Source organism: Rhodnius prolixus, unplaced genomic scaffold (genome assembly GCF_049639745.1).
Source record: "Rhodnius prolixus isolate KJV_2025 unplaced genomic scaffold, Rpr scaffold_3, whole genome shotgun sequence".
NCBI lineage: Eukaryota > Metazoa > Arthropoda > Insecta > Hemiptera > Reduviidae > Rhodnius > Rhodnius prolixus.
The window spans coordinates 42067484-42088624 of record NW_027411603.1 but is presented as its reverse complement, the minus strand read 5'-3'; the positions used below and the strand labels follow the sequence as shown (position 1 = coordinate 42088624).

General features: G+C 32.8%; 1 protein-coding gene across 3 annotated transcripts in view; it reads left to right on the top strand.

Annotated features, from left to right (window-relative positions):
* Window positions 1-19005, top strand: part of bif (protein phosphatase 1-binding protein bifocal) — a 63033-nt gene extending 44028 nt beyond the window's left edge. Inside the window, exons 2-5 of one of the 3 annotated variants that reach the window (XR_012457659.1) lie at window positions 6341-6484; window positions 12345-12459; window positions 13116-13262; window positions 16188-16383. Coding sequence is in view for 2 of the 3 variants with exons in the window: in XM_074125310.1 (XP_073981411.1) it covers window positions 6341-6484; window positions 12345-12459; window positions 16188-16405 (477 nt within the window). In the remaining variant the exon portion in view is untranslated. Of the gene's footprint in view, window positions 1-6340; window positions 6485-12344; window positions 12460-13115; window positions 13263-16187; window positions 16426-17808 lie in introns of those variants that run through there. The other 2 variants (XM_074125310.1, XM_074125309.1) reach the window with 2 other exon arrangements.
* Window positions 19006-21141: the final 2136 nt, after the last annotated feature.

Genomic DNA, 21141 nt, shown 5'->3' with positions numbered 1-21141 from the left:
GTTAATGAGAAAAAATTGCGCTAAACCATCGTGATGCGCCCTGGTTCAAAAAGACAAGTCGAAGAAAGTTGAATTATTAATTTTATAAATTTTTGCCATGAAAGAAAATATTTTAGTTGTTTTCTATTTTCCTGATATTCAACAAATGTTCGCAACATTTCCTAGTAGCCGGAAAGCGTACTCCAGCCCAGAGTACCTCCTCCAGTTCTCTCTGTTTAGTAAGACTTAATAACTCTGAAGAGGGGCTCCTGAACAGTGTATGAAAGAATGGATTTGTCATTTACAAAGAGTGGAACCCTGACCCAGACTGGTAATCTACAGATTCAGTGCACATTGACTGATTTCGTCCAAGAGCTTATTTATTAGTTTCCATGGTTATTGAATTAGAACTTGCTACTATTTTTGGCAGAGAGAATGAAATAAAATCTTTTTCTAGGAGACCTGAATAGTTATTTCCAATTGAGAACTCGATTAAATAAAAAATCTTGACACAATTCGTGCAGTTCCTGTTACAGTAATTTGAGGAGAAAGTAAATCAAATAGTCGCAAGTCTAAAGTAGGGGGCAAAGAAAAAAAAACCTGCAAGTTCATCGTAATTACAGTCAGTTCGTAATGATCTAGCCCCTTACCCTTACTGGTTACAGGAATTCCACACAGTTCATCAACTTTAATCGGGCAAGACGTTTGTTTTGCTTCCTTTTTATTTATTTATTTTATTTCTATTCCTCCAGTAAGGTGTCCATATTTTGTGGGTTTATTCTGTATAGTAGTTCTGTTTATTATCTCGTTTTTAAGTTGTTCACTCTTTCAAGTGTAAATAACATGTGTATTCCAAATTAGTTTCAACATTAACAATTATGTTGCCTAACCTTGGCTCCTTATTAGTGGTATTTATTTTTCTATTTAAGTATTGTTTTACCTTTTCGACCCTACGTTAAAATACATATTATTTTGTTGAATATTAACCTAGCATTAATGTCGGCCAGTGGGTTCTTCTTTTCAGGTCTCGAATTCAATTTTTATGGCTCATTTTCCGTCATACTTTTTTTTTCGGATTTAATCTAGTTCTTGAATTACTTGGCAATCTCATAAAATTGTAGATGTCCTAGATGTACGCTAAATATTATCCTTTTTCTTTCCATTTATCATTGTAGGAATAATAATGGTCCATACAATTTCTTTTAAAACATATTTTTATTTTTTTTTTTTGTTAACAACTATGAATATGTCCAGTTTTTCGAGAGTGAGAAGGATGAGATAAAATAAATAGGAAGATTGTGAAGATCTCTCTACTATTTGGTCCGTTAGTTTTCATCTTGGGGGACAATAGTTTTTTTTCCTTCACAATTTTCTCATGTGTTCGTCACATTCTAAGAAACATTTTTGCAACTTTCCACACTACATTACGACTGTTTCCAGTAAAAACGATGTACAAGTAGAAGTAGAAGAAAATTACTCTGGAAATAATTCTAGTAATGCCTCCTGGAGAGCAGAAGTGTTCCAGGTTTAATGTAGGCGACGCTATTTTATTTTTTTACCAACAAAAAAGTAAAAAAAATCTTTATTTTTTTCAAAAAAAAAAACTCACTTGACTCCTTCTTACTTCCGTCATTGCAATCGTAAATAAAAAATTTACTTCCGATGTTTAGTTTCACATAAATGTGTATGTTGCGCGTAGATTGATTCACCCACCAGTTAAGGGATGATTATGTTTTATCACCCAATAGTTCATCACATAGTTACACTCCCAATTATTTAAATTTTTTGCCATAGATTCTCCAGAATCTTAAATCCATTTTCGAGTAGTGTAATACTTACACTACTTAATAGTGTAAGTAATAATTGAGGCCGATTGATTATCTATTACTCACAAAGCAACAGTTACAGTAAAGAGATACGCGAAGTACTGGTGACAAAACGTAATGCACATTCTACCAAAATATTCCAACAAAACGAGACTTTGTTTTTAATGAAATGTACAGTATGATTACGTGATTTTAATCATTTATAGTTATGGAACGATAAATATAGTATATCGATTATTACATTATGAACAGTAATTTATTTGATTCTTTGTCATATTCTTTAATCTTATCACAGAAAGCGGAATCGTTTTCTATTTTTACTTGCAACATTCGCGAACAACTTGACATTGGCACCTAATTAGTATTGTTTTACTAACAGACTAAACAGATGTTTGTAATTCTCATTATGTATTTATGCAAATAGATTTTCGATTATTTCAGGATAAGTAGTTAGCTTGTGTTGGAAGATTGCTTATCTTTATTACTATGCCTATTGTGAGAATTTGATAGATGGAGAGATTATTTGACTTTTGTTTTCGTTAAGTTTCTCTGAATGTTTCTCAGTTTTTCTCCGGTACAATGTTTATCCATGTAATATCACTTAATATTGAAAAGCAACGCTAGAATTCCAAATACTAGAAAAAATTGATTTAGCGAATGTGCAATTTCGTTAAATACAATTTTAACTTTTCGGAATTGTAAAAATTTTCATTATACTTGATAAGAGCTTATGCCTCTTTTATTCTTTTATTAGAAAAATTCTTTCTTTAATGTTTGTAAAAGAATTGAACTGATACAAAAAGAAGAAATGGAAGTTTTGTAATGTCTTATTCGTTAGGAATCATAAGTAAAGCTTAAAAACAAAAATTAATTTCTCATTTTGAATAAGTTTCCATTGAATAACAGAATCACTACATTAGCTAACATCCTAGCTTAAATATTTATATTTTTAATAACTTGAAAGAGAATTTAGAATATTTATATATTTAAATAGGTATATTCATAAATTACAAGCAAATAGAATAATCAAATAAACAATCAATCAAACCTAATACTAATCAGATTTTTTTTGTTGCTTTAATTCCAAATGCGTCCTCATTAAATGATGAAATGCGCAAACATTCTGTTATAGTTGAATTGCTTTAATTTCACGTTTTTGGCGAAAATCATGTCAACGATGAATACTTTTTTAAAATGAAGAATTGTCCTCCGTGTAAAACCGCAATTTGGTTTTTAATGCAATAATTACCTCACCACAAACTTTTTAGTTAAGATATTTGATTACATTAGTTTTTATGTATCATTTATTTACTGTGGTAGAGTTATCCTAATGTCTTCAACTTAGATTTCATTTTTTCCCGACCACAGAAGGAACTTTCGATAATTAGTCAGTAACAAGGACACATATTTACATATTTTTGGAATGACGGAATCATTAAATCTAGTATAATAAGCAAATCAGTGAACATTCTACATGTTTAATAAACTAATAATTTACTACCAGGCAAAAACTATTTCACATGTCTTTAACTTTTAAAAACCTTCCTTTTTTTACTTTAACCTTAATTTTGTTGTCCTTACTTTTACAATCTAAATTCTTGACGAATTTTTGTTTACCCTTCCAAAATAGCTACTGTTTCTCGATACCCCATTTCGTTAGCATGGATTTCCGTATTAATATTGCTGTACGTTACTAAAACTTGTCCAGTTATTGCTTTGTTCTCTTTATATTCTCTTGTTCCTCTAAGAGAAATACTGCTTTCTTGTTATCAGAGTTTCTCTTGGAATTCTGCTCTATTTATTGCAAACTTGTTATTATTCTCCTGGGCAATAATAATTTCAAATAAATAAAAGTTAGAACTTGTGCAAGATTATCGGATAGGAGTCTGTGCCAGGACCAGGTCTATCTCTTAAAACGTCCGTCCTGAATATATATTTTACTACAAAATATGAAACCATTGACTGGAAAAAATCTTTATTTAAAATATATATATTTGTTTATTGTTAAGAGTTATGTCAGGTTTCGTCAAGCACGTGGGGGGGAAAAAAAACAGAAGAAGTTCATTTCTTGATGTTTGAAGTTCTGCAAGGAGTTCTTAGACTTCTTTTTAAAGGGTCATTCTATAAAATGAATGTTCCAATTCATTTGATTAGAAATGCTGCCAATTTCTTGAACAATTTTTCTGTTCAATTCTCCAAAAAATTTCTCGAAAATCATTCTAGCGGCAGTCTTAAAAAGTTTTTTCTTGAAAATTTATTTGTACTTCCGTTTTGCACAGAAGTACTTGGCCTTTCCGTTCCCATAAATTGCTATCTTTATGGGCAATACCGCTTAACGACTGTATTATGCTTGTAGGTGTCAAATATGTTGCTACCATTTCAAATTAGTTTAAACCATAAATTAGTTTAATTTTCTTTCCAGTTGCGACAATAGAAAAGAAAGCCGAGCGATTGTTTTTCACTAGATTTTCTATATTTACATTAATATAACAAAAATAAATTATAAAAGATTTTATGGTTTATGAATTTCTCTTTACCAAAGAAACAAATTTAATTCAACTGTGGTTTAAATAAAAGTATAAAACTATGACGTCCTATTTGCGGTTACTACAATAACAATAATATTGCAATCAGTAACCCAAACAAAACAAAATAAAGATGAGCAATGTTGTTACATTACACCGGGTTCAACTTTTCCATCAACCAGCTAGAGTTGTTTGTTGGTTGATTGACAGCAATTACTCTAGTTCACTTGAGAGCGAGTCTGTCCCTCTATTCACTCTTCAACTATACTTCCTGATCACTTTGTAACGCGTCAACCACAACTGACAAACCACAAGACGTGTCTTCAACAGTGGTAGCATTCTTAGTTCAGATGAAACGGATTCTTGTCATCTATTTGTGTTGCGAGTTCATTTATATTAAAGTGTGAAAGTGAGAATTTGTACTCTTACGCCGATTTTAGCATAATAATCATCTTAGATTTTCTGCTTTTATGGGTCTCAGTGCTCACTGGTGATAACCACTAAAGATGTACTTTGCATTCACTATCTTTTAGTCTGATATTAAAACCCAGTTTGATATTTAAGCTCGCTAACTGTGGAACGCTTAATAAATACTGTATCAGAACTTCACTGATCAAATTGCTTTAGAAGCGATATGTTCAGTCGGAAAGATAATGATTCTGGAATAATTGATTTCTTTCCCTTAAAGATTTTGACATTTTGTGACATAAAATCATTGATATTTCCAGCATTTCCCAGCAAACTGTTCGTTCGAGAATGAAGAGTTTTTATAACTTTGTTGGGAAAACAATATTCCCCGGCGAGAGATTTGTTCCATATTATTTTATTAGAAGCTGTGGCATTTATTCTACTTGGTCTTATTACAATGTCTTACATTAAATTACATGTTTTTAAATTCACAGTTGTGCCATAATAATAACACACAAATATCAAAAGTAGGTATAGTGCCGTAGTTATGTTATTTACAATAACCTTGCTGGTCTATTCAGTCCAACATCCTATAATCTATCATTGACATAAGTACTTTCACCTTAAACAGAAATGGAATTAGAACTCCAGTAGCACGCTATCTATGATTGCAGTCTTGTCATGAAATATCTTTTTATGCTCCTAAATTCAAAAATATGATGAATACCACTTATTTATGATGAAAAACTGTAGCATTCTTTTCTATCTTAAAGATTTGGCATTCAAAATCCTGTAGAGACTTGATTTAAACAAAAATTTCATAAAATGTATTTTCTATTTTTTGTAGTTTTGCAAGGACATCAATTTTTACATTTCTTCAAATCCTTTACTAATCGTTATCGTTACTAATTAATAGATTCAACAAGGAATGTAATGAATGAATAGTTAACTATTAGATTTAATAGAGGCCTGTTCATTCCTCAAATACCTCAGTATCTCTTTGTGCAAGACGCTCTGACCGAACATTGACCTCGCCATGCATTGTTGTGCCACTGCTTTGATGTGCCTTTATAAAGGTTTCTTTGCCGAAGTGCATATTAAAAGTACATGGTTATGTACCCCTAATCACTGTAGCTACATACAGTGTCATCCTGTTTATAAAGTCTAGCATACATAGCTCGTTACGTCGCAGGGTTCTACCCTCTATTTGGGGCACAGGTCTGCCTTACATTAAGGATTCTATCACGGAGCAATAAGTAGATAGGTTCTTTTTAGAGATAGAACTGGCTGAAAACCAGTTAGAACTGGCTGAAAACCAGTTAATAGAACAGCATTAATGTAAGTCTTGTATATTATCTTAAATAATCAATACCCCTTTGCAAATTAAATTTCTTTTTCATAGTATTAGATTTTGTTCATTGACTTTTACCCAAATATTAAAAACGTGTAAACTTAAATGTTTATTAGTTTAGTTTATGTTCAAGATCTAGACCATCTTGCGTTCTAACTTTTATTTGTAAGTGAGTAAGACATATCCTAATCTCCTGTTTGCAATGATTTTATAATTCTTACATATTTATTTTATTTATTTGTTTTTTTCAGCACAATGGATGTAAAGATGAAACTGATGCTGGTTCGGGTGAAGAAGATTGGGAACCACCGACTATATGCAACATTAGATTCATTGGCGATAACGTCCTTATCAATGGCAAATCAAATTTGCGCAAAGAGCCTAAACAGCAGAAGGTATTTCAATTCAGCTTTATTATTTGCTGTAATATTAAATTGATAAAGAAATTGTGGCATAACCACCTTTAGGTGTAATTACAACTAAATTATATTTTGTAATGTAATATATGGTTAAACTAGCCTGTATAGATGTAATTTACTAGGCGTATGAAGAAATGAAATTGTAAAGGTACAATTTCTTAAGAGAATTAATTTATTTCCAACATTATTAACTCTGGTTATTTGAAATCTTATGTGGTTTCTCTTTTTTATGTCCTAACAGAAACTACAAACTACTTATGACGCAGTTAACAATACTGTACTTTTGAATAGCAAGGAGGAGGGACCAATATTCTCTATCTCTAGTTTGGATTTACGAAGAAATGTTTATGTAATAATTCCAATTATTGTAGGAATAACTCACCATTATCTTGGAGATGTCTTTTTTTGTTAACTTATTGGAAAATTCTCAATAGCTATTACTCGGTTTGCAGAACTAGGATAGACAAACATTGACGGCGAAGGAGAAATCGCCTCAGTTGCCAAGTTTTTTCTATTGAAGATATAGATGGACTGCTCGGATCAACCCCATAATCCGTGTTTGTCAGACTAGATTGGTAATAAGAATAGTTTGTAGGGTAGTTCTTTGTTGTTTAGGGTTAGTTTGCTAGATTTGTGTTTATGTAGTAGTTTTGTACTCTTCGTGTCGTTTCAAACTTATATGAGAGTAGAGTAGAAATCTAGCGTTGGTCTACGTGGAATGTTAAGCACACAATAGCTGGGTTCATAAGAACTAGAGGACTCACGTCTTAGTGTGAAGGTTATCTATATTTCAACTTTTATGGACGTTAACCTTCATTTTCCATCTACAAAACCACTGTTGAAGGATGATAAGCATTGTTGAAGACGTTGTTGAAGGTAACTTGCTTAGGTCCGGATAGGGACACGGGGAGAAGGATGTTGGAAGTTTAGGTAATAAAAATTATGGGACCAAGAAAACAACCTGGCGAGACACCAGCTGCTTAACGATGTACCAGGAGTCACTCGCCCCGAAGTATGGAAGATATGTAAATTATAATTGCAGAATTAGTAAAAAATTAGTTCAAACTTTTAGTTTTGCACCATTAATTCACATTACAACTTGTTATTTTTTTCTTTGATGGCGGGCTTTCACCTTCATCACACGATAATCTATACTTAAGACAAAATCTGATTTGATAATTGACGAATTAATAACGATTTAAACTTTCACAGCTGGAAGACTCCCGTTTGTATACTTTCCAGGCATTTATTGTCGTCTCTATATCTATTGAAAAAATACGTGTTGGAACAGATCCTGCTCTCTGAACTTCATTTCAAGGGTAAAACTTTTGTTCAAGTTTAATAAGGTGAAATTGCCTGAAACTCTGCAAGTAACTGCAAGGGACCATTTTAAGTCGCTGAGATCTTTGAGGCTAAGACTGATATAGAGTATAACTTTCTAACTAAGAAACGTTTGTTAACATTCGGTAAACAGAACAATATACAGTTTAAGTTTAGAGGAATAAGAAATTATATTCTCGTTATCTTCTTTATATTTTAGCAACGTCTATTGTTGTAAATCAAATCAATATTTTTCGTAATTGACTTGTTTCAAGTTGGTTTAAATCCAAAAGTTAGGGAAATTTGTAATTGATCAATAAATGTTAGTAGTTGATCGGTTTTTAGGAGAGTTATTACAAAATGTAATTGCGCAATTAACATCTAATAGCAGTAATAAATAATATATAAATTCTATCAAAAACATCAAAAAAATCAGTTAAACATTCAGTTTTAAATTTTGAAATTAAGGTAAATCTGAAGCTCCAAGCCTGCCTGCAGCAATGTTCTAAAATAATCTCAATCCGTCATTCATGTAATCTGAAAGTTCTTCAAAAATTTGTTGTCATCTCGTTCTTTTAAATCGCATACGCGATTTAGAATCTCCATCCAGACAATCTCACACTGCTGTAAAATAACTTTGTGGGTCTTGATAGCTATAGTAGAGCCGCCTAGACGTCTGGGAAAGATTTGAAGTTGGCAATAGATTATCCTTCTCATAAAAACTCAGCATCTCTGTCTGAAAAACTTTGGCTAGTTTCCCCAGGCTTACTGGGAGATATTCTTAGCGTTTTACACCTTGTCTCGCTCCTTTTTCTAACCCTTTATTTTTACCTTTATTTTTACTATACAGTGCATAATTTGATTTCTTTGTATGTATTTATGGAGATACAATAGTTTCAACTAATTAAATTGCTATCCAGGTACCAGGTTATTGTGTAATATACCTCCCCTTCTGAGATCTTATAAAAGTGTTACGCTATTTTGTGCTTTTCGGCTAAATTTTCTATTATTCTTACATAAACATTACCTAATTGCTCTTTAATAAAAAATTTGCCAAAGAAATGTCAAGATTATCACATAATTTCTTTTATTCATTGCATAAAACAATTTTTCTGTCTGTCATTAATTGAGTTAAAACAAAATATTTGTCTGTATGATATTGAATATCAGCAGCCCAGAAAGTAAAAAAGGGAAAACTATTTTGGATTTTGTTTCTGAAAAATTATGAATTCATTTTCAATGAAAATATGAAATGTTCCGTCATATTAACGTAGCACGTTTTATATATTATAAAAACTGAAGTTAGATAAAGGTGTGGGAATTAAGCGTTTTTTCATTGTAGTTAAAAAACTGTTACAAGTTTAGTTACATTCATATTACACTGTTATAATAAATGTTGCATAAATAACAGCTCAGCAACTTATTTTATTTGTCACATGCGCTGGATACACTTGTATATATCAACTTACATAAATTTGTATAAACTTCCTGATTGGTTTTCATTGTTTAATTGCATGATGAAATATTTTAGTTTCGAAAGTAGCAGTTTAAGTCTCGAATATTAGCTATTGTTGTGCAGGTTAGTTACAATAATTTTTGTTTTCTTTCTTAGAACTTTGATTGGTTCCCACAAGATGTTTCACCATTACTGTTTACTTATTTGAATTTTGGTTTTCTAATGATTTTATTTTTTCAGCAGCCTTTAGACAGCAGCTGCATTCACCATTGTGCGACCACGCTTTATTGGCTGCGCTACTTTAGCATTTCGCTTTATCATAGTGGTTCAAAGTTTATTTTGAGGTAAGATGGGGACCCTGTAGGGCCTAGCAGGCTGCCGACTCATTGTGCTTTAGTTCTTTTAATGCTGTGGGCACCCCCAATCAATCTGCGCCCCCCCAGTACTGATTAGAATCTCCATCCAGACAATCTCACACTGCTGTAAAATAACTTTGTGGGTCTTGATAGCTATAGTAGAGCCGCCTAGATGTCTGGGAAAGATTTGAAGTTGGCAATAGATTATCCTTCTCATAAAAACTCAGCATCTCTGTCTGAAAAACTTTGGCTAGTTTCCCCAGGCTTACTGGGAGATATTCTTAGCGTTTTACACCTTGTCTCGCTCCTTTTTCTAACTTAGAGACGTCTGAGGATCTCACAAAGTCATTAAGGAGCTCTATTAAGGAAGCTCTAGCTTCCTTTACTCAACACCTGTTGTTTTTTTTTTTAAGGTGAAGCTGTAGAGACAGGTTGAATATATTAGAACTTTTATTTTTACCTTTAAAAACAATTAAATGTTTTTCAAAAGATAGATACAATAAATAACTTTAGCATAGAGGAATCTCAGATTGTTGATATTGATATTAATCAATACGGATTAAGCAGCGTCTGGATTATTAAACAAAGGATCTGTAGATGATCTACAGAGATGGTCAGTGATCTTCGTGGAAGGGCAATGATCTCCATTTTTTAACATCACAAAAAAAATAAAAGAGGATTCTTTTGTGTTCCAATTGGATATACCCATGCATTGACCTATTGTTCCCCTGGGCAGCACCTCACCGCTTAGGTGTTCCTTCTACGGCTACTATACTACGGTTTATATAAACCCCGAAGAATCTCATTCTACAAAAAAAAAAAAAATAATAATAATCTTTTCATCAACATTGTATAAGTGCACACTTGCGTTACGCTTTTGAATTCAGTGCAGGTTTACAATTTTGTCCATTTTTATTTAATTTATATAATAATATGGATCTTTTTTTTAATGCGAAAATGTATCTAGTGTGAACACTCGATTCTCATTCTCTCCAACTTCAAAATTTAGCTTCGAACTATTAACCTCAAACTTCGATTTTTTTTTTTTCTAAATAAAGTATTACAGTTCCAGGTTATTTGCGAGTTCCCTTATTTTGTTCTGTTTATTTTTATTAACAACGAAAAGCGCCAATATATAGGTATAAAGCTGAACGCTCAGTGCTAAGGAGTTCTTAATCATGAAAAACATGTTAGATCATGTTTTTAGAACATGTTAAATAAGGTAGATGGGCTAAATCAGTAGTAAAAGCTTTATGGTACTACGACCTTAACTTAGAACTAACTTGCACTTTTGCGAATAAAACCATTATTTTTTTGGCAGTTTGTTTCAGCTTTACAAAATACAATATATTACTTAACTATATTATCATTGGGTGTTGACTAAGATGGAAGAACGATCTGTGGTAGGTTTAGGTTTTAGCCATCGTCGATCTGTTTTCTCTTGTGGTATTGTCCAGCCTCTATTAACTAGGAGCTTTTGTAGAAATATGTATTTTGCTTTATCCATAAGGTCTTTTACCGTGATTTCTGCCAGCACTTTGTGGACTTGTTAATTGCGTGTAAACCAATGGTACACCCAAGTAAAAGCCAACACTTTAATTTGTGAAAACTTTTAGCTTATTAATAGCAGTCTTACTTGGGTTAGTAATAGTTTGAGTTTAGATACGTACAAGAGTCTAGAGCAATGAGATTGCAGTGCAGTAGTGTCCTTCGGTTAATTAAAGAATAGAGCTGTCAGAGGAGGTTTTGGAAGGTCTGTCTTAAGGTCAGTATAAGGTGTTAGAGTCCAGGTTACTCTCGTTTTGAGTTTTAACAGTAACCGGCAATTATTACTACAAAATTGTTGCTTTTTGATGATTGGTCCCAAGATTGGCCTTTACCACGATGGAAGCGTTACTTTCTGTTTTGAACTAGCACTCAAAATTGTCCTGGTTTAAAGATAAATAATAATTCTTTCAAGAAATAAGACAACTCATTGCTGGCTGAGTAAACTACGATACAGTAATGTAAAAGATTTTAGGGTCAAGTATTTAGGGCATCAACGTATGAACTCTCTCTTTCCTCACAAATCTGTCTACATAAAATATTTGAGCTGTATATAATGATGTGTAAAATAAATGAAGAAGAGTCAGGAAACTGTACGTTTATTCACTACGAGTAAATGAGGTGGAACTATTTATTGTTGTTCTTTATTTCTAGCTATCACTGAAACACCTCATTCCTCATCTTCTATTTTTCTACATTAATAAGAGAATGTATCTGAAATATATTTTGTAATTCAGTGAGGAGGTCAGAAACCAGTTAGCGCTTCTAAGTTCCAGTGAAAAGGGAAATAGGCTCTGGAGATGGTAGCCGGCGGACCGTAGGTTATGTTGCAGGCTCTATGTGTCCCGTTACCAGTAGTCTTTACTCGCCACCATCAACTTCCTGTCCTCTATCACTCTAACTAAGAATATATTATATTTATTATCCTATTAAATACATTCTTTTCATACTTTAAGCTTTTAATTTTACCCACTAAAGTAGCATTTCTATACAGTAATGTAGCACATTAACGGACACCACCTAATAATAGTTTGAGGGTTATTCTCCATTTCAAAGCAAAGCTCCGAATATTATGTTTTCTCTTTGATTATAATTGACGTATTCTTATGTTTACTTTATTAAAAGAAATTAATTTTTATGAATTTTTTTCTTGTTTCAGTTGAGAATTCAATTTAATGACGAAGCTACTACAATGTTTGAATACCCATCGGAAGAATCGTTGAGTGAAGAAATTCCATTATCTCCAGTCTCAGCCACGCCAGCAATACCACTTGGTAATTTCACTAGATGATTTCTGTATAAGCTAAAAAAATATATGTTCTACATTAATTATAGGAAACACCAAGTGTTTAAATACGTGCTCTTTTTCTAAGGGTAAATTGCATATTGTTACGATTACTTCTAATGGCAGTAGTTGCAGTCTTTCTAACAATGGGAGTGCACCGTGCTGAACGATTTCAAACAATTTGTTCCCTCCCACCTAATGCACCTGCTGGACCAATAAAGAATATTTAGTGGGCAATAAGCTGTATTTTGGGCTATTTTCGTTAATTTTTGTCTGGGTCTATTTACCATTGTATGCTTATTTCTTATATGCCTCTATGATGCATCATTTTTTTCGTACTTAGTGCAAACCAAATAAATGAAAATAATATGTTGAATAAAAAAATATGTTAATTTAACCAATTTGTGAATCTGAAGAGGGAATTAAAAGATTAAGAAGGAGCGAAATGGTAAAAGAGAACTTTCACCATTGTTAATCGTTGAAGAGGGTCGTGGTACATAATTTTGTTTTTTTCGAGTATTCCTGAAAGATGTAATTTACATTTCAGGTTACAAAAACTATTTTTAATGTATTTTTGGGCATAGATACGAAAATAGTACCCGTTTTCGCCTAGAAATTTTATTTCTTGAATTATAATTCTTTCAGAAGACACACAGCTGGTGCCTACTGGTCCAGTGACTACAAGCCAACTAAACTTGCGTAATATTGTGGAGCGCACCCAGTCAACTTACTGAGGTTGCCTCTTCCATCGAGAGCTGCAAAGTCAAAAGAATCGAAACGATGCACTGTAAAGTAGGTTGCCTTCCAAAATTGTGCTGAAGAGTGTGTGTACCAATAGCTCTATCTATATTGACTCAAAGTCGTCCTGTATATAAAGTTAAACCATAATCATTTATGCCAAACTGTGCATTACCACTTCTAAGACCCAAGGATACAGTCATCAATAAATCCGAACTTATTCGGTTCTTAAACCACATCTAGAAGACATCACATTCCAACTAACCAATCTCTTAATTACTTTAAATCCGTAACTACTCTCTCCTTAAACTTTGACTACTCTTAGACCACTTATAACTCTCTTAATTGTCATTGTATGTGAACTTATTTCTAAACTTTCGCGGGGACCATTCTATCCTCTAACGCACTCACAGTCCTACTACGGAACGCTAAGGGCTAATCTCATATACAAACCTGAATTTGAAGTATTGCTCAACAACAAACATTAACAAGACTGTAATTACCGAAACTCCCTTGATTGAACAAATAATACACCTGGATCATGATATCCATCCAGGTTATTTTGGTCTCCCTCTGCCCTTTATACTTCCCACTTCACATTTTGGTGATGATTTATTTTTTTTTCATTACCTCTTCTATGAATCTTCTGAGTATAGATTGAATATTAGATGTGGGGTGTGATTGGTTCAGTAGTTACTTAACCTGCCGGCTTATGCAGCTGATTGCCTGAGGCTTGCAGCGCCGGTCCGATGATAGGAGCCAGCTTTTTTTATGTATCCTGCATTTGGGTAGATATTATAAATTTATTCAGTTTCTCTAGGTACCAGGACATGTTTTTAGTTAAACGTATGATCTTATCTATAGTTCTTCCCTAGAGGAGCTTAGTCACTTTCATATCTTACTTATCAAAAGTTTTGCTCAAAATATCTCAAACAAAGATTGACATTTTTATTAATCTCTTTGCTCTTTCAATAAGAGTGAGCTACTGCGATACCCCGGCTGTTTCTGAAACAAAACTTAGTATACTCATTCACTTATTATCACTGTTACATAAATTAGTGCACGAAGGAAACGTTTAATGTAAAATATTTTTCAAAAATTCTATCCTTTAAGGACGTTTACTATGGGGCGTATATAAGAACGTACTAAGGCAAATTTATAAAAAAAATATCCATTTATGTACATTTATTAAAGACTTCAAAAATGTTCCCTGATTTATGTAAGTTATCTTTGCTTTTTTGACTAGATAAAAAAATATGTAATACTTCTGACCCATAATATTGTAGTTTCCAGAAAATGTCAGGAATAATATTCTGACATTGAACAATAGATTATTAATTTATCCAAATAGAAGAAACTAGATTTAATAAAAAGTGTATAATATAAAAAATAATTTTTTGTTGTGAAAATAAACACGATTTTTATTACTGGTATTTATTACTGCGGATCGTTTTTCAGTTTAAAAGCTTCTCTCAGCACTTTTTAATGTTGACTATGGTTGTTATATCACTTGTTTAATAATTGTAGATTGACCTTGAACCAGTATATCCACATCAAAGGCATTCCTTATAGATACTGAACGATAGATAAATAATTGTTATTGCTCTAGACATTATTAATAACATAAATAACTAACCAATAAAAAAGGGCGCCACATGTCGTCTGTTGGTTGATAAATCAATTGTCTAAGATGTTTCGTTTTGTATTCTTAACCGAGCGGTATAAAAACTGGAGTAATTGAAGTAAATATACAGGAGTCATGAAGTTCATTAGATCAGCAATTTATTCCAGCTTATTGTGCGAGAGATTTTCGTAGGTGAATATTGTCAAACAAGAACCGATTACATTCACCTTTAAAATTTATTGCGAGTGTCTCATATCGGGGGACAACGGTGCTTGGGAAGAGTTGTTGTATGCTAGCTACGCTAGAACTGAAGACCTACTGCTCAGATAAGTCCAAAGTAGTCTTCTTGATAGACTCCCAAGTGGCCATTTTGATTCCACTTTCCACAATTTCTGAGGTAATGGAGATTGAAAAGCCGTAAGTGTTTTTATAGCCGGATGTAGCGTTAACCATCAGTAGAATTCCAGTCACTGTAATGTCAAACGGAATAAGTTGCCTGTTAGAAGGACGAAGGAAACGAGCTCCTTCCTCAGCCAGAACTACCTGTTAACCTATATTGAAGCTAAAGCCGAGATAAGGGATAACATAGACATTAGAAGAGGCACACAAGCCAAAGGCAGGAAGGAAGGTGTGGCCAGTTCTTCTGAGAGAAAAGGTGCCAAACACTTTCTGTGGAAGAACTTCACCGCCAACTTGGGTCCATGATTTCCAGCGGGTTCACAATCAGTGTGAATGATAGCTCTATGTATGAACTGAGTGAGTGCATGGAATCAACCGTCTGAAGATTCGTCTAGAATGGTCTATGGTTATGTATAATGCAGATGCTGATAATTTATGGCAGAGATTTGTGTCGTATTAGGATGCCCGTTGGGAAATGGGATTGATTTCCCAACCAAATACCTCTAACATAAAAGAAAGAAGTAATTTTCGGACTATGTGATTCTTAAACTTATTGCTGTTTCCGGATTTTTTCCATTCCCGGATTGTTGGTCCTCTAATTTTGTGGTTTTTAAGAGTGTAGATTAGCTTTGGATAGCTTAGGTCTTTGATGTTTTCTAGCAACAAATACTTTCCAGCTGTGTGAACGTCCAAAAAGCCCTTCATATCGCCTCCTATTAGATAATATCCCAGACTAGAAATAGTAAGCTATCTCTAAAACCTAATCTCCGTAACCTTTTAGTGACATCTCCTCAGGAACGAAATGAAGAAAGAACTAGAGTAGGTACTTTCTGCCAATTGGAAATTGAGCCTTAAAAATTTATACGGATTTTATTATCAGAATATCACAATTAATTATTAATAAATATTCGTTGATGTGAATAACCAATGTCTTAAGAATTTATTTATTTTTACAGTTGGTTCGAGCCTTTCTAGCTATACACCTTCTAAATCAGGCACACACGAAACCTTTGAGTTAGGTGTTACTAGGGTTGCTAACCCTCAGCCACAACAGTCAGAAACTTCTACAGCAGCCGCTGCTGAGGGAACAGATCCTCAAGAATATCTCAAGCCTGTTGATACTAATAATGAAACTACTTGGAGCCAAGAGAATACGTCAGATATACTTTTTTAGAAACAGGTATTATTTTCAAGGTAATGAAACAAATTGTGTTCATTTATGCATAATTTTTTAATTTTATGTTTGATTGTTTGTTTTGTTGTATTTTCGTTGAATACGAACAAAACAAATCTACAAAGTCTGCTAGGTAGCATGTATTCCTTTGTTGCAAAAGGGCATAGTATTTCTGCTGCATATTATTTTATCAGCATTAAAAACAATAACGTTAAAAAAAATTATGCTTAAAATATTCAGTTCAGTAATATTATTATAGAAATATTATTCACAACCTACGTAACGAGCCTATTGGCCATTTGGCAGTTTTCGCTTTGTCAAAGAAATGAAATGAAATAATGTTTTATGTTTTTTGAGTACTTTCTTTGAAATAAAGTGGCTGCTGCAATTGCCTTTGGTGCGAGATCACATGCACCCATTCCGTTGAGAATTTAGACTGCTTTTATCAACTTCATAATATACTGGAAATTGTGGCAGCGAAGGCAAGAAATAGGGGTGATAGGACTGTATTTGCTTATCCTGCATTTACGAAATTGTCTAGCACTTACTTAGGAATGGTTTGCAGCCCAAAATATATTTGCATTGATATTACCCAACATTTCAAGTACAATTATGACCTTGGTAAAAGAGTGTACAACCGCCTCTGGGATTATGGGATTAGGATTAGTAATTTACTAGAATTCTACCAAACCATCATTGACTCAGTAACATTAAAATCTAAGTAAGTCACTAAAAATTTTCGCTCGCACTAACGTTGAGGCTGTAATTCAAGCTATAAGCTATACCACTAATATCTGAGTAATTGCAACCACACTTTTTAAGAAAATTGGAGATTTAGATGATAATAACTGCAGTTATTATTATAGATTACAGTAGGGAAAGGATATTTGCTTAGTATACTGAACTCTTCCAGGTTCAAGGGCAGCTCCTGTCCTTAGATTATTTATTTATTTTTTTTCCTTGGAGTGGTAAGGACATGATTCAGACCGAATTAAAGTTGGTTTCAAAAGGTTTTTGACCCGCATTGGTGAATTCCCTTAGGCGTTTTTCTAAACACCATTTATGAAACCAAAGCATTACTTTTAGGGATAATATGGCTAGTGAGTATAAATGAACTGAATCTTGTTACGCAATGAAAGGATGCTTTTGCCTCACTCCCTGCGAAAATTCTATTAAGCAGTATTATCTTCCATCCTTGTGAGCCTTGCTGTACAATTCAAAATATAGGCATGTTTTCTGAGGAGCCACAGCTTCTTTCTAGATGTGTTCATGATACAATAATAAACTTTCAATATCTTTTAATTTTTTTAATTTTTAAGTCTTGCGATATATGAATGAATACTTATTTAGAAAAAGAAAAAAAATGGACAGTTTTATCATTTTTGTTTGTTTGTTTTTTTCAGATATGCGAATTTCCACAGAAATAAGATGATGAAATGCCACTCATTTTCTTGCTTTCCTTCAGGAATTGTCTTTGGACCACAATACCTACTTCGGTTTTGCTCAACCACTTCTGTGGCATTGAAACTTCTGTCTAGGGATAAGTTTGACATGTATTTAATCTAAAATTACTGTGATCATTAATAATGTTTAAGTGTAAATTATTTATATATTCCTGTAATTGTCATGCGATAGATTTGTAATCAGTGTTTACCTTTTTAACTTTATTATTATTACTGCTTGATTTTCCAATTATAATCATTTGCATTATTATTAAATATGTATTAACCTTTATAACTTGTAGAAAATTCTGCCATTATTGTAGGTTTATATCCTTATGTACTTTTTTTAACTAAATAAATAAGTTGCTAGTGTTCGTCAATTTAATTAAATAGTTTCTAGTCTTAATTTAGTAGCTTGTATATCAAAATAATAATTGTGAATGTAATGGAACATTCTAATGATTGATATTTGTATCGAAATAAATATTGTACTAATTTTTAATGAATTATTCTTTCCATTGATGCATTCTCTACTTTTGTTTTAACTCCATTGTGCGAAATAGTGGATTTTTGTCTGGTAGTTTTTTTTTTTTTAAGATAATTTAGATTTGCTCAAATTGATTCATTCCATGAGAAACAGTTATTATTTTTAAAAAATGTAAAAATGTTCCACTCATTTTTGTGGTTTTTTTAATTATTCTCTTCTTAGCCAATATGTTATTTTTAGATATTATTTAAATTTTGTAATGAATTTTTTCATTAACTTTAATGGAAAGTTATTTAAAAAAATTGTAGCATGAAGAATTTAGAGAATAAGTGGAAGAACTGATATAAAAAAGAAATAATGGCAACCGCTATTCTTGTGGTATTTATTATAAATGTAAATAATAATTATTTGTATTTTATAAGAAGTATTTCATAAAAAGTAAATGTTATTGAATTCAATATAAACTGTACACGACCAATAGAAACTTAAGATATACATACATAAGTCAATATATATTAAATATATAACACCAAGTTAATGTGATAAATATTGCTGTTATATACTTTGTGCACAGTCATATATTTTTTGTCATAACTTAGGACAAGTTCGTAATAATTTTGGTGTAATTTATTATTATGTTTACTAAATAAAAAATTATCTTAGAATCAAGATTAAGTTTGTTTTTTTTAATTCTATAACTGTTTACTGATTAAATGAACAATTAGTTGTAGTATAGTGTACATAATTCACTCTTTCTATTACTTGTACACACAATTTAAGTCAGAGCCCATGTGCAGATTGTGTCAAGAAGAGAAAGCGGCCACTTACATCTTGTTTGATATAATGCATCTTCAGTTTGCAACATTATGTGACAGAGGAGATGATTGGGCTAAATTCAGCGATAAACCCAAAACCAACTAGATAGATCTTCAAGGCGTATGTACAATGAGCCATTTTTTGCAAAGTGCCTGAAAAATAAAGGTCCGTCCTAACTATGCTGTTTCTAACCAATTATTTTTTATTATATTATATATATAATATTGCTCCTTCCTTTCCCTCGTTTGTCTTTGCAGCTGAACCGCATTCTCCTGGACCCATATTTACTTTTCAACATTTCTCCGCGCTGTAGCCTATGACTGTTTTGTTAACCTCGCTTCAGTCTCATGAAAAGTTATTTGAACCCCAATAATGATAATTAATAAATTAATAATAATTAAGATTTTATTAATTATAATTTAATTTATTCTTTATTTCTTTCTTTATCCCTATCATTAACGAAAACAAAATTGAAGCTTGTACTTTTGTAGAAACTGTACTTTGAGGGTAATGTTGGATACCTTAGTAATTTTACAGAAATTTGTTAAATCGAATTCTAAATCCTTTGTTTTTTTAGGCTTGTTGTTGATTTCTTTAGCTTCAGTGTAGAAATTCTTATTCCTTCACCTTTTCATAACCAATCCGATTGGTGGTACGAGACTAATCGAATTAAACGTTACTCTACTGTGAATGTCTTTCGTTTACGAAATATGCTCTACGAAAATTTTTTTTTGTCAATACTATTGAAATAAAATCAGCAATTTGTACACAGCGAGAAACCTTAGTAGGCTTCCCTCACAGTGCCAAGTACAGGTGAAGTGTTTTCGTTTTTTTTGTAAAAGCTGTAATACTTCATTTTTCTGGAGGCAATTCATGGTTACTTCATTTTATTCATTCATTCGATGTAACATCATCTTGCAGCAATGGAAAAAACATTGTGAGATATATAACGTTATAAGACTGTAATTTTTTTTTTTTTTTTTTTTTTTTTTTTTTTTTTTTTTTTTTTTTATTATTAAGACATCATAGTGCTATGATGAATTATGTAAAGGAAGGTTTATTTTTTTAGGAAAGCTTATTAGAATAAAGTTTTTCAGAAATAAATGTTTTATTTGAACTCTGTTAAGAATGCCAAGAAAAAATTGATTTCTCGCAAAGGCTCAAAAACTCAGTCTTAAGAAATTTATAAACCTTATTGTTGGGGCGATTATGCAAGTTATGCTTAATTAAGAGTTAATAGTGGCAACTATCTCTTTACCGTAGAATGACGATATATATTAGGCTCGCGAAAACTGTGACACTAAATGCACTCAGCCCTTGTGTATCTCAATTCTGAGATTCAGCACCTCAGGATAGATAGATAGATTAGGAAAGGGACGGGACCTATGCCCCACTTTTTGGATCTAGTGGAAGAAACCTTCCCCACTAAAAAGGTTGAGGACTTACCCTAATAATCCGTTTTGCGCTACTATCTCCTTTGGTCTCAAACTTCTAAAGGGTTCATAGCGCAGCCGCTCGATTGCGTCGCAATGGAACAACAGGTGAGATGCTGCTTCCTCCCCTTCCTAACGCAATCTGCACAACGGTTCGAGCTAATAAGCTCATCATGTGTACAGATGCTTACATGGACATACCATGCCCCATGAATAGGCCTGTCATCAGAGTAATCTGATTTCTGCCCAAGCACAGAGTCTCTTCGGTTCTTTGTTTATACAGCCAAGGCATCATACTCTTACTGTGTTTGACCCCAGGACACCTCACCCAGTTCTTTTCATGCTCTCTCCAGATCAAATCTCTGAGACCCGCACGAACTGCACCCTTAGTGATCTCCAGGACAGGTTCCGGGCAAACGAAAGGAGAGTTTGCTCCGTTCCTGTCCAGGTTCATTCCCCCTTGATTCCCACATGACCCGACACCCATTCTAGCCGAACTTAATTGTGCCGAGGGAGTTGTCCCAGGGTCTTTTTCCATCCCCAAACCAGGGAAGAGGT